A 14,947-nucleotide genomic window follows, 5' to 3' on the forward strand; every position below is an offset into this window, starting at 1 on the left:
TGTTTTTGTAGGCTGGTTATTCCCTGTACACCCCAGAGACAAACTGGGCATTGCTATCAGTCGTTTGAGTCTGTAGCATCTGCTTCTCTCTCTTAACACACTGTGTGTTTTTCATTCTGTTCGCATAGGTGGGCTGTTCTAATGTGCAATACTGTACCTGTTATTTATTACGCATGACATTTTGCCCCGTTGATTGCCTCTGTCTAGTAGCACATGTACTGTAGGTATGCGAGTATCAATGCTCTGAGTGCACTTGCCATTCAGTGTACGAATCACTAGTTACCCTCTTTGGCTGTTGTCAAAATATCTGCCTCTTACTGTATCTCCTTTTCTCCGGAGCATAACACAGGTGTGTGTGTGTGTGTGTGTGTGTGTGTGTGTGTGTGTGTGTGTGTGCATGTGTGTGTGTGGGGGGGTTGTAACATGTAATTACATGTAATCCTACAGTATGCCTCTGAGCTTTTTGCTTGCTGAATTACAGTGTTATTATGTGCTATTCTGCTGGTTAAGGCTATTTTTAGTGTGAGCTCACCTACCCAGCAATACAAGACCCCAGCTGTAGGCTGTCTCTCTCTCTCTCTTCTCTCATAATCTCTCATTGGACTAACTTGCAGTGAGTGAAACAATAGTGGAAATATACTGTTCCTCATTTTGGCTGAGGAGGACCCCTCAAGGACCACCTGGGGATGACCGGAACCCACTTTGAGAACACTTTACTAGCTCATACAAGATCCAAAATATGTCTACCGGTAATAATCTCTCCGCCTACACCAACACATACAAACACAGATCCAAAACGTGTTTAATAATGTCGTTGCGGGGCGTCTAGGCTGTAACCATTCACACGATTTGTCCGCCACATGTCTGGGTAAGCTACAGAACAGCTTTGGGGCCAGCAGGTGTAGATATGACACAGCGAGCGATTATGTCCCGGGCCGGTGCGTTTTGTTCTCTAGGTCTTCCATTTTACTGTCTCTCTTCCTCTGCCATTCTCTCCCTTCTCTGCTGATCGTCTGTGTCACTCAGCCTAATGTGGAAAGTTGAAGCGCAGGGTACCTGGGGGAACTGGAGAATGTAATCTGTTAATGCACCTGTTGTTTTAGCGCTAAAAATAGCTTCTTTATTAGCTTCTCCTGGTTGCTGTGGTGATTGGATGAGGGCTGGTTCTGGAGTGGACCGCATGCACATATTGACACATGCACATTAATACCCTTTAAGACCTGGAACGTATCTGTGTCGCTTTAACCATTATTTTATGCTTTAGCTATTGAAAAATATCAGATCTATGAGCTTGTAGATCTGTTATTTTTGAAAAATTGTGAAAATGTGTCTTTGAATATTTTCACCCGATTCCATAAATGTCTTCTAAATCCTTTCATCTCAATGGACCCTCAAAATTATATGTATTTGGCATCTCAAAATATGTCCCAAAAGCAGAGATTTGAGTTACAAAAGTTTGCCTTGAAAAATATATATTCAAAGATTTAAAATAGCGCTGTGAGCTTGTATATCTGCTATTTTTCAATAGCTAAAGTATAAAATAATTCCAGGTCTTATTGGGTTTTAAATTAAACAGACAGAAAATGGTTACAAAGGTCACTGCCTCCCAGCATGCAGCACGCAGCAATCTCTTAAGAGCAAACTCTGCGGGAGCCAAACCAAAGTGCAAGATGATGCTATCGGGAAATTTATGGCCATTCTCCGTTGCATTCATTTCATGCTTGTTACATCCAATGTGTGATCTATAAAGCATTTGATGCTTTTTGCATCAAATGGACGATTATATAACGTAACTGTCAGGAGATGCATTTGAACTGTTAGCCCTTTAGAAATATTTGCAAATGCACTGTGAATTTGATGGAGCATGAAAAGACATGCTGGCTCTGCAGGCATTGCAACTGTCTCGTCCAGTGTCTTATTCCTCAACAAAATTACGTTGGTGTATACACGGCGCCTGTCTGCCTGAGTTGAACCGAAACTGACACCCAAATTATCATTTCAAAGGAGCTCGATAAAGCATTAGTACACACTAATGGTAGCTCTACCAATCGTTCCCTACAATTTATTGTAACCCCCTTGTACTCAGTGTTTCGTTGTACAGTACTTCATTCTGAATGTCCTTGTCCACAAGGCCTCGCATTCAGAGGCCTTCATTCATACCAGTTGTCACTTTCCAGACAGAGTCATTAACAAGATTACTTTTAGTGGAAAGGAGGATAGGCTCGTAAAATGACTTGTGATGCAGTTTTATAGACCTCAACCTACAGCGTAGGAACCACGGTAGGTCAGAATTGCCTCCTTCCTAACAAACTTAAAAAACTAACGAAGGCAAAGGGCACAAGGGATTTTCTATAAATTAGTTTTTGATATTAAAAGGTAGGGTAAGTGATTTCATTTAATTCAAATAATAACAGAACGGGTCTATGTTCTGACAGTACTAGTTACTATTAGAGTGTTTGGGCCATATTTGGACTTCAGCCTTATCCCCTGTGAGGAGAAAAAAGCAGTTTCAGTTGTTCCACCAAAACTGTTGGGTGACAGGTTTTCCTCCAATCAGGAAAGGCCTTCCTCCATGCATGGTCGAGTGGGTGGCGGGCATTACCCACACCAAGGCCCGCCCCCAGTTGATCGTGATAGGAGGAAGGCTCCCGCATGTCACCTACGTGAAAACTGAAACTTAAAGGACCATTTCACCTCTGGGACAACCAGATCTTATTTTATTGTTGTTTGGGACACGATCAACACAATCCTGAGTTATTTTCTTTTAGTTCAATCTGTGTTGTTAGATATTTTAGTATTTCAGCATGCTCTAATGCATCATATGATGCATTTTGCATCATATGATGCAAATAAAATAAGATCTGGTTGTCCCAGAGGTGAAATGGTCCTTTAAGTGAAATCACTTGCTCTACCTTTAATATCCATTCTCTTCAAGTTATCCCCTCCCCACATCCTCAGACGGTCTCTTCCCCCACTGTATGGTCCTGTGCAGCGGGAGAGGGTGCAGACCTTCATGTTTTCTCCTTGATGGTGACTCTACACCATGCAGTAGTGTAGCACTCATCTGTGACTCATTCACCACGGCACGACACGGTCTTCCCCCACTGTTCTGTCTTCTACTGCAGTGGTTCTCAACCTGTGGGTCGAATGATTTTTTTGGAGGGGTCCCCAGATGATGAACTTAATGTGCAACATTGTTTTCTCACTCAACAGTTAACAAACCGACATAACGTTTAAGTGTATATAGAGGGTATCTGCACATTTCTAAAGTGACAATTTAAGGACTTTTTAACACCTCTAAAATGACAAATTAAGCATTGGCCAAATATTAGAGGCAGAAATTGTAAAAATAGCGGATCTACATGCTCACAACGCCTCGCAACTTAGATCTGCTATTTTCACAATAGAACAAAATGTAATGCCTCAACTGAGCTTGTGCTCGTCACTGTGGGGTGGGGGTGGGTTAACAAATGATTATTTTGGGGGTCTCTGCCTGAAAAGGTTCAGAACCACTGTTCTACTGTAGCTCTCTTTCAGTTTCTCTCTCTCTCCCCCTCTCTGTGACACTCTCTCTTTCTCCATCATGCACCTCCCTGTTGGGGGGCTGCCGTGTGTTGTCATTAATTTCTCAGTGAACCCTACAGCCGCCGGGCTCCGGGCCAAGACTCAGAGGGAGGGAGGGAGGGGGTGATATGCATGTGTGTAGGGGGGGCTCATTATTGTTTGAAGTGATGGAGGACAGAGGCTATGAATAGAAGCAGAGACCATCGGAGAGCAGACGGAGCGCGTCGCTGTGGAGTTGAGCACCGCTAGAACATTGGGGGGAAACGGGAGGGCCTCGAGGCACACTTCGCCCTCTCCTCGCGGACGCACGCACACGTGCACGCACACACACGTGCACGCACACACACCCCTCCACGCAAAGCCATTTTAGTCAAAACAGCAGCAGATGGCTTGTTTTTCCCCACCGTTCAAAGGCTTTTAGAGGGCATTACACCATGCCCATCGTTCGTCCTACAAAGCGAAGGCCACTGATGATGTGTCAGGGGACGAGTAGAAAACGAGCCTCCTTCTGATCTGTAACACGTTCACTTCGTATATTTACTCCAAAGGAGAGTAGAGAAGGTGCATGAATGGAGAAAGGGAGGGAAGGAAGGATGAGGAGGAGGAGAGGAGGAATTATTAAAGGAAGTCATGTCATTGCAGCTCTTTTTCTTTGTCTATGTAAGCTAACCTAGTTATTGTATAGACTATGAGGCTTCTTGGAAAAACGGTGTAGCTGTTTGTTCAGGCTCCCCTGTGGGGGGGTGGGTTTGAAGGGTCATACTTCACAAACTCTTACTTCACGTAGTTGATCTGCAAGCTCACAACATGTCACATCTTCACGTAGGGCTGTCACAATTATTACATAATCGGCTAATCGCGATTATTTTACATAATCGCGATTATTTTTCATAATCGTTTCCATGTTGAAAAATCTTCATATATATTTTTTAAAGTAAAAAAATTGTGGAAATAGCAGATCTACAAGCTCACAACGCGTCGCATCGCGGCGCGTTGTGAGCTTGTAGATCGGCTATCAATGTTCTTTTTTAAGTATAAAGTTGTCAATTATGTCAGTAATTTCTTTGTATATTTAGGTCATGTCATGTGACATATCTGCCATGTGCAACTTCTAAGCCTAAAAGCCAAACAGAAATGTAATTGTCAACGCCAAAAACACAATTAAATCGTTATTCGCAATTATTTGAGTGACAATTAATCGTAATGTAAAGTGTCATAATCATGACAGCCCTATCTTCACGTGTTGTTGTACTGTCTCACTGTACTGTTAAGGTCTGCTGTTTTCGAAGGCACGACACTGTTGTGCGGCGGAGCATCAATTAGGATTTATTCTCCTCCAGCTTCCTCTGTCTCTCCCTGGGACCCCCCTATGACTCACCACTGCTGAAGATCTTCCACCAATTAGATTCCAGCTCTTGGGCCAGTACAGTAGCGTCGTGGCCAGCATTATCCACACTGCAAACCCAAAGGGAGCAGTGTTTGTTACACTGCTCTCCTCAGTGTGTGTGTGTGTGTGTGTGTGTGTGTGTGTGTGTGTGTGTGTGTGTGTGTGTGTGTGTGTGTGTGTGTGTGTGTGTGTGTGTGTGTGTGTGTGTGTGTGTGTGTGTGTGTGTGTGTGTGTGTGTGTGTGTGTGTGTGTGTGTGTTTGTGTTTGTGGCTATATTCATCATCTGAGCATTTTTAGAACCGCTTCTACATGTGGCTTTGTCTGTATGTACTGTATGTCCAATCCGCAAAGCTGTTCATTGGCCAATCCATTTTTCTTTTTGTGACTCACTGTCACTGTGACAGCAATTATTTTCTGAGTGTGTGTGTGACCGTGACCTATCCTCTGACTTTGTCTTTGTGTGGGATTCACCTTTTCTCCGCCTGGCTTTTCTGTGAACGCTATCTTTCGGGAACAGCTCAGACTATGCCAGGGCTGGGAGTCACTTGACTCCACAGACAGATTCTTTACAGAGTCTCCCAGCAGTGCTGTGGTGTGATGAATGTGCCTCCTCCCATTGTTCTTACTCTCAGAAGCCTCTGTCTGGGGTGTCTGGGTCGGCATGCAAATAACAATCCTCTTTAGTGTGATCCTTTGTCAGGTGGTCCTCCACAGCAGTTTATTTCTTTCTCCACACCAACTCTAATTTTACTCTCTTGTTTCCATCACATTTAGACTAATCCTGTGATCAACCTTTAACCCATTTAGGCGTAGGATTATTGACTGCTTTAGCTATTGAAAAATAGCAGATATACAAGCTCACAGCGCGGCACCGAGTGCCGCGCTGCGAGCTTGTAGATCTGCTATTTTTGAAAAATCGTGAAAATGTGTGCAAATTTTTCAATATATATTTTTCAAAGCAAACTTTTGTAACTCAAATCTCTGCCTCTGGGGGGTCCCTGGAACAACATATTTTGAGATGGGGGTCTGCCAAATACCTGTATTTTTGGGGGTCCTTGACATGAAAAAGTTTGAGAACAGCTGATTTAGAGGAAGGACTTAGAAGTCGGGTCAAAGATCGGGTCAAAGATATTCAAAGACTTGCACACATTGTCACGATATTTAAAAAATAGCAGATCTACAAGCTCGCAGCGCGGCACTCGGTGCCGCGCTGTGAGCTTGTATATCTGCTATTTTTCAATGGTTAAAGCATAAAATAATGGTTAAAGTGGTTCAAATCTAACGTGACTCGGGCGCGTTCCATGTATTTGAGAGTTAATTGATTTTGACTCTTTCTCCCTCTCTCTCCTCCCCTTCCCCCCCAACCCTCTGGTAATTCTTCCCACAGGGGTGTGTGGATGTTGTGGGGCGCTGAGGCCTCGCTACAAGAGGCTGGTAGACAACATCTTTCCCGAGGATCCAGAGGTGAGAATTTCGACTGGCACTTCCTCTTCACGGTATTGAGGGATTTTCTCCCCACATGTAAACTTCCCCTCTCTCTCTCTCTCTCATACACTTATAGTCTCTCTCACGCACGCACGCACGCACGCACGCACCCTTTACATCCAGCGCTTTACTGCTTACCGACAGTGGTGTAACGTAACTAAGTACATTTAATTAAGTAAACTTTCGAGGTATTTGTACTATACTTGAGTTGTTCCAATTTTCAGTACTTTAACTTCTAATCCACTACATCGCAGAGGCAAATATTGTACTTTTAATCCACTACAATTAATTGAAAACTTAAGTTACAAAACAGATGTTTACATTGCCAAAAGGTGCTTGCTCTTGGAGCTTTGGCAGAATTTAGGAGGAGAGAAGGCGAGGAAGACAGGTTCACAAAGCTTCTAATCTACGCCAACCTCCTCCCTATAGCTAGTGCCGCCAGCCACTAGCTTGTCACCTCCTCCCTAGCTATTGCTGCCAGCCACTGGCTTGTCACCTCCTCCCTAGCTTGTGCCGCCAGCCACTGGCTTGTCACCTCCTCCCTAGCTTGTGCCGCCAGCCACTGGCTTGTCACCTCCTCCCTAGCTTGTGCCGCCAGCCACTGGCTTGTCACCCTTGGCTGTCGTTCTCAATTATCAGCTCAAAAGCCAGTATGGATGAGTCACAAAGCCAGTTGGTTTTGCCTACAGAGAGGAAAACGGAGGGAGAGGGGATTTATTCCTTTGGAAGCACCAGTGTTGTGCAGATATAGCATATCTTATTTGACATGCCAACACAGGCACATGCAGATCTTGTTTCCTTACTGTGTGTGCATACGTGCATGTGTGTGTGTGCATATTTTTATGGGCACATGCTCATCTTGTTCCCCCCAAAAAGATGTGCTAATTTGGGCTCATATGCCACATACATGGAGACTGTAACTAACTAATCATATCAGCTGGGGAATAGATGCATTCACTCACTAACACACAGTGTGTCACAGTGTGTGTGTGTAACATGCATACATGCATTATTTGTGAACCCAACACTTGCCTTATCACAGCTGTAAATACTCTTGTGCATTAGCATGTATTTATTGTGTGTGTGTGTGTGTGTGTGTGTGTGTGTGTGTGTGTGTGTGTGTGTGTGTGTGTGTGTGTGTGTGTGTGTGTGTGTGTGTGTGTGTGTGTGTGTGTACAGGTGAACATACTTGTCAAAGATCTTAATTTACATTCACGAAGATTCATAAAACTTCATTCACAAAAGGTGCACGTTTTGTGTTCGCGACCATCTCCAATCCGAATCTGTGATTTGTGTCAAATTGATCTCGAGATCAAGTCATTCTAATACAGCTGTTCTCAGACATATGAAAACAAAGGCAAAGCATATTTCAGTTTCATTACACGTCACATGTGGATAACACAGCACTGAATTGTGAGATTCGGTAGCAAAAAGAAACGTGACAATGTTGAGACACTGTATATTGGTTTTGTGCAGCCAGACAATGGGAGAGCTCTGCCTACTACCTACTGATCTCTGGAGACGTCTACAGTAAATTCAGTGTAGGCCTAGATCTGAGTGGAAAACCCTTCAGAGATTTAAATACAAACTGTATTCCAGAACCAATGCAAGGACTTTAGGGCAGTCCTTCATACTGGGACTGTATCAGGATTGAGTTTCAAAGCAGTAAAAAGGTTTGTTGGTGCTGATCCTCACATTTTAGTAGGCGGAAATCTCTGATGGTCTGTCTACACGAGACTACCAAATGTATACGTATGGGCCATACATATGAACGCTTTGAAGTCATTTTGTCCTGCTCTCTTTTTACTGGATATACAATAATGATGTTTTTAATTTAAATTGGAATCTATTGGTATCTGTGTGACTTCCCTCTGTGTGCATTTAGCATTTCTGAATGTATGCAAGTATCTGTACTAGTATGCATAATACATAAATAAACGCTTGCTTAACCCATTCAAAATGGGTACACAGTATTGTGTATTATTTTATGCTTTAAATATTGAAAAATAGCAGATATACAAGTTCACAGCGCGGCACCGAGTGCCGCGCTGCGAGCTTGTAGATCTGCTGTTTTTGAAAAAATCGTGAAAAGTAAAGTCACTCAACTGGAGCTCAGTTAGTCTGTTCTAGAGAGACTACTATGTCAGTGGTTCTCAAACTTTTTCATGTGAAGGACCCCCAAAATGATATGTATTTGGCCACGGACCCCATCTCGAAATATGTTGGTCCAAGGACCACCCAGAAGCAAAATTTGTTACAAACGTTTGCTTTAAAAATACATATACCGGTATTCAAAGATTTGCACACATTTTCACAACTTTTTCAAAAATAGCAGATCTACAAGCTCGCAGCGCGGCACTCGGTGCCGCGCTGTGAGCTTGTATATCTGCTATTTTTCAATAGTTAAAGCAGTCAATAGTTCTAGGCCTAAATGGGTAAATTGGCACCAAATAACTCTGTAACGTTTTGAGCACAAAGCTCTTCCTCAGTAACTGTTCTTGTATCTGCACTTGATGTCTTATCTATGCGCTTCACTGAGACTATTTCCATTGCTGGGCTGAATGTTAAAACGGGATCTCAGTGGACCCTAGATGTTTTCTAGCTCAAACCAGCTTTCCCCAACAGCAAAGTGGGTCATGGGGGAAAGTTTTGAGTGTGAACTTAGTGAACTCCATGCCAGATTTTGCACACACACTCCTTACCTGCCAAACTACAACCTCCAAGGACCCCCGGAGCTCCAGGGACCCCCAGCTCCCTCGGGGACCCCCAAGTGTAAAAAATGAGCACATGTGCAAAAATTACCAAATGACCACCCCAACGGGGCTGCTCACGGGGCATTCCCGGGGACCACCCACTCCTGGTGCTCCAGAACGGATGCAAAAGTGGTGGCGCCCCCAGTGGAGGACCCCCTGCCACTGCAGCTCACATAAAATGCCGTAACTCGGGCTAGGAGCGACCGGGAGAGCCGGGGCCGGTACCTATTCGTCCGCCTTGGCGGCGCGGAGACCCCACCCCTCATTTCTCACATGGCCCTCTAGCGCCACCAAGAGGCCGATTCAGATTTTGCCCTAAAATCACGAAAATCACTACACAGTATGTCTACACTCATGTCATCAACATGGATCAGGAAGATTTTGGAAAAACACATTTTTGCTCTATTTGTGGAGATAAGTGACCTACGGTCGCTTATCTCCCGATTAGGGAGTCTTACTGGTATTTCCAGTTTAACAATAACATACAGCATGAGCTGCTGAGATTCATTGTTCACTACATCAGTGCTGCTAGTAATTTACAATTCGACAAACTCCCCTCTCTCTGCTGCTTGGCTGCTTATTTGACATCATGTAATATCTGATATGTCAACCATATTTTTATTATTATTATCAGTAATCTTGTTATGGTTAATCAGGTATTGCTTTTCTTTTCAATCAGGTTCTATATATATTTTTTAGGCTGCAAAAAATGTTATTTGTCAAATCTATATATTTATATTTTGTTTACATATCATGTTCCATCAATATTTCATTTGTATTGTTTTAGGGATGGGACGATATGAAAATGTCATCATATCACGATTATTGTGACCAAAGAAATTGACCGAGATTGATCAAAATCCATTATCCTGGGGCGCAACATTTGCCAAAACTATTTTTTGGCAAAGACATTTGATAGAGAGTGAAAAAAAAGACTATCAAGTTAAGTACGTATATTATAAGTAAGTAGCTTTTATCAATTATAGAGGGTTTAAGTGGTACTGAATATGCAGCTCGGCAAATAAAAGGTGAATTGATCCCAGTGCATGACGGAAGACGATATCACGATAAATTAAGTCTCCACGATATGATTATCACCATAAACGATACTATCGCTTATCGTCCCATCCCTAATTGTTATACTCTACATAGGTAGAAGCCTCATATAAGCCCATTGGGCTTCTTGCATCCTCGTGGCACTACATTCTGTATACATTTTCTTTGTATTGTTTTTAAAATGTGACATGAATCAAATCAAATGTCTCTATGTCAGGACGGGCTGGTGAAGGCCAACATGGAGAAGCTGACATTCTACGCGCTGTCTGCTCCGGAGAAGCTGGACCGCATCGGAGCCTACCTGTCTGAGAGGCTGTCCAGGGACGTCGCCCGACACAGATACGGGTACGCATCGCCTGCTCGCTCTGCTCTGCTGCCCCTCTGTACACCCAACAACCAGGGGTGTGGCACCAAATTCTGGGCTCTGGGTACAAGGATTCACTGAGGGCCCCCCATGAATGTTCTTCCGAGGGAGAGGGGGTTTAACCCATTTAGACTGGGAACGCATTATTCCATTATTTTGTGCTTTAACTATTGAAGTCTTTGAATATTTCAAATCCTTCTAAGGTTTTTTTTGAAAAACCTATGTTTCTATGTCAGTGGTGCTCAAACCTTTTCATGTGAAGGACCCCCAAAATGATATGTATTTGGCCACGCACCCCCATCTAAAAATATTTAGTTCCAGTGACCCCACTGAAGCAAAATTTGAGTTACAAATGTCCGCTTAAAAACACAAATATTCAAAGATTTGCACACATTTTCACAACTTCTCAAAAATAGCAGATCTACAAGCTCGCAGTGTGCCGCGCTGTGACCCGAACTTGGGGTCTAGTAACTCAGTTCCACTTTTCCGCCCCTTGTGACGCCCCTGCCAACAGCACCCACAGAAAAATCGCCTATCATCTTTAATCTCGGCCATCTCTGACCGTGACAAATAACGTGCCCTTCACGCGCAACTCATTATCTGAAGTGCCGCAGCCCTAAGCCACACACGTAAGCTCGATTGAATTGAACAAAGCCTAGGTGAAGGTGATACGTTTTAGATTAGGAGTTTGATTGAATGAAAGGCCACCACAAAGGTAATGCCTAGGTAGAGGAGCTATTGGGACAAATAATTTTGCTTGAGTCATCACTTAACATAATGCATTAGATGTGTCGTTAACAAATTAAAACCTGAGGCCGATTCTACAAACGTCCTCTAAATCCTTCTAAGATTTATTTTTCTATGATCAGTGGTTTTCATGTCAAGGACCCCCCAAAATTATATGTATTTAGCTGCAAAACCAACCCATCTCAAAATATTTTGTTCCAGGGACCCACCCAGAAGCAAATATTTGAGTTAGAAAAGTTCGGTTTAAAAATATATATATACATATTCAAAGATTTCACGGTGCCGTGCTATGAGCTTGTAGATCTGCTATTTTTGAATAGCTAAAGGTCTAAATGACCCTTATGTTTTCCAGATATGTGTGCATAGCCATGGAGGCCCTGGACCAGCTGCTGATGGCCTGTCACTGTCAGAGCATCAACCTGTTTGTGGAGAGCTTCCTAAAGATGGTCCGCAAGCTGCTGGAGTCGGACAAACCCAACCTGCAGATCCTGGGGACCAACTCGGTGAGTGTTCACACTTCAGGGCAGGCATTGACACTAAGGCTTCCCCACCTGCCCCCGGTAAATAAAACTTTCACACAGGTGAAGTTTGCTTTCAGGGTTCGACCGGGCAAGTGCTCATTTGAGAGGGGACGCAACCGTCTATAAACACAATACAAGATGTCTGTCTAAACACCTGAACGTGGCCAGTGAGTTCTGTCTTCTGGTTTGTGCAATGTAAAATAAGAGCACTGTTTACCTATAGTGTGCTGTTTTTACTGTTGCTTCACTTAAAAATATGAAATAACAAGTGTGAAACATAGACATATTCAAACATAGCTATGTAGGTATTTGTATTTGGAGGTATTCAAGGTATGATTTTTTTTATCGCACAGCCCCAGAAAGTAAAGAAATAAGTGTTAAATTGAGTGGTAATTAAAATCTTACATATCATCATTTTATAATGGAAGATTTACTTTTCGGGCAAGTGGGCATGACCTTTGGGCAAGTAGAACATGACCTGTACTTGCTACTTGTTACCCGACGGGCAAGTGCCTCTGAGACCTTAGTGTCAGCCCCTGCTTCAGGGCAGGCTAATTTGGCTTATTTGGGGGGGGGTAAACCGATGCATATGACTTCCCGAACACACTGAGCGTTTCTGCACTCTTTCTCGGACCCCGGGGGTGACAGATAGGCCTATTCAGATATTTGTCGTTTTACAGTTCTCAGAAACCATGGGTGCGCCCGAATTGTGTACCTCTCGGGGGTTTATATGAGACGCATGCCAAGTGCGAGACCGAACGGTTGGACGCTGTCAGAATAATGCCAAGGACAAATTGTGTGTGACGCGCGCGCGCGCACACACACACACACAATCACAAGTTTCATGAATTATATATAGCATGTGACAGCAGCAATTTTGCCCACAATCCCAGCAATATTTCAGTGCCTTTCACAAGCAAGGACCAATGTAAAAACGTGACAACTTTGACAAGCATGTATGATTACTCTACTATTCTTCCTTATTAATACCTCTTTTCCCCCTTTTTTTCTATGCTTATCTTTATTTCTTTGTTACTGTTATAATGCTACGAAAATGTGTCAGGACCCACAACTATGTTTTGTAAAATTCACATTTATATTATGTATAATACGAATCTTGAAAATCTTGAATCATCGTCAAATCAGCGTACTAAAAGCAGACCTTCCCATATGAGAATTAATCTGATGTAAATCCTAGTGCCTGGGCATTGTGGGTATTGGCCATGGGGTGCAATAGAGAGGCAGTTTATGGGGAATTATGGTTAAACTTAGAAATGACCTTCACACTTTTGATGAGTAATTATTAATATTTATTATTATCAGGTATAAACCCGAGAGCTGAATGATAAGTACAGAGGATGCAACATTTTTGTAAATCTCCATAATCTAGAGCCGAGAGAAACGGTGGCTTATTTTACTTTGACATGTACTGAAACTCAGACCGCATCTTTGCAATGGATGGCAAGCACTGACATAAACAGTGAGTGGAATAGATAGTTAAGATCTTTATACTAAAGACCTCAAACAAATTGGAGTGATCAAAACGTATCCAGCGCCCGGACATCAGGTGGATTCATGGCACGAAGCGACGCCGCCAGGCAAGGGAAGAAGAGATAATATCCGTGTTTGAGAAATGAAGCCGGAGAGAGGGGGAACATCTGTCATTGTGATGCTGGAAGCTATCAGCTCAGCTGGTTCAGTGGAGGACACCGGATAGGGATCAGATTAGAGTCCACACTAGCATCACTCTGTAGTCATCATGTACACAGATTGAGCGTGCGTCCCTCTGCCTCTCCAGACTCATAATCTCCTTCTCCAGGGGTGTCGCACCAAGTTCTGGGCCCTGGGTACAAGGATTCACTGCGGGCCCCCCCCCATGAATGTTCTTCATAGGGGGAGGGGGTTTAAGCCATTTAGACGCATATTATTATGCGCTTTCAACTATTGAAAAATAGCAGATATACAAGCTCACAGCGCGGCACCGAGTGCTGCGCTGCAAGCTTGTAGATCTGCTATTTTTGAAAAATCATGAACATAATAATGTGCAAGTCTTTGAAAATTTCAAATCCTTCTAAGGTTTTTTGAAAAACCTGTTTCTATGTCAGTGGTGCTCCAACTCTTTCATGTGAAGGACCCCCAAAATGGTATGTATTTGGCCACAGACCCCCATCTCAAAATATTTTGTTCAAGGGATTTTTTTCAATAGCTAAAGTATACAATAATTAAGGCCCCTCCACCTTGGGCCCTAGTAACTCAGTCCCACTTTCCCCCACTTGTCTCTCTTGTCAGACTCAGATGTGAGCTTGCACACAGTATGGTCAGTCAAAGAAATCTCCAGCTGCCCAGTCAAGGTAAAAAAAAAGAGGATAAACTAGAAGCAGTGCTCTTCCGAGCACAGGTCTCCACCAGGCCACACAAATCGGCCTGTTATAGCGCCACCATGAGGCTGATTTAAAAAATGTGGGGCAGAGGTTCTGAATCAGCATCCAGGGAGTGTGTGTGCTCAGTTTGGCAGCGATCGGGCCAACGGCGCCGGAGATTAGCTGGTAACAACCAGGCCACACAAATCGGCCTGTTATAGCGCCACCATGAGGCTGATTTGAAAAATGTGGGGCAGAGGTTCTAGATTGGCATCCAGGGAGTGTGTGCGCTCAGTTTGGCAGCGATCGGGCCAACGGCGACTGAGATTAGCTGCACACAAACTGCGAGGACACACGGACACACGGACACACGGACGGACGGACGGACGCACGGACGGACGGAGGGGAAAACATACTCTCCCTCAGCCTTCGGCTGGTGGAGACAAAAAGGATTAAAATGTAGAACTAAAAAGCTTTTGTTGATGGGAATGAGTTGAATCTCGTTTTGCCTTTTAAACTCGGTTCAGCTCTCCTGTTTTGTTTTGGAAATATTAAAAGCTTTTGTCTGGTAGGCTCGCAGAAGATTTTGATCCCCTTTTTCAGACTAGACTTGGATCATTCAGTTGTGATTGTCAGCTGCTGACAGGTGTAATTAGAGTAACCAAGAGCTTCAAAGACTTAATTTGTCACATACTCATAATGTGTACTTG

General features: G+C 43.5%; 1 protein-coding gene across 1 annotated transcript in view; it reads left to right on the plus strand.

Annotated features, from left to right (window-relative positions):
* The window catches only part of LOC308300717 (protein EFR3 homolog B), a 67,761-nt gene that overhangs the window by 10,730 nt on the left and 42,084 nt on the right, over nucleotides 1-14,947 (plus strand). The window contains exons 3-5 of the mRNA XM_080744609.1: nucleotides 6,339-6,415; nucleotides 10,463-10,590; nucleotides 11,709-11,859. Coding sequence (XP_080600735.1) covers nucleotides 6,339-6,415; nucleotides 10,463-10,590; nucleotides 11,709-11,859 — 356 coding nt within the window. The remainder of the gene's footprint in view (nucleotides 1-6,338; nucleotides 6,416-10,462; nucleotides 10,591-11,708; nucleotides 11,860-14,947) is intronic.

Source organism: Nannobrachium achirus, assembly GCF_963921795.1.
Source record: "Nannobrachium achirus genome assembly, chromosome: 16".
In the NCBI taxonomy this organism is placed as follows: domain Eukaryota; kingdom Metazoa; phylum Chordata; class Actinopteri; order Myctophiformes; family Myctophidae; genus Nannobrachium; species Nannobrachium achirus.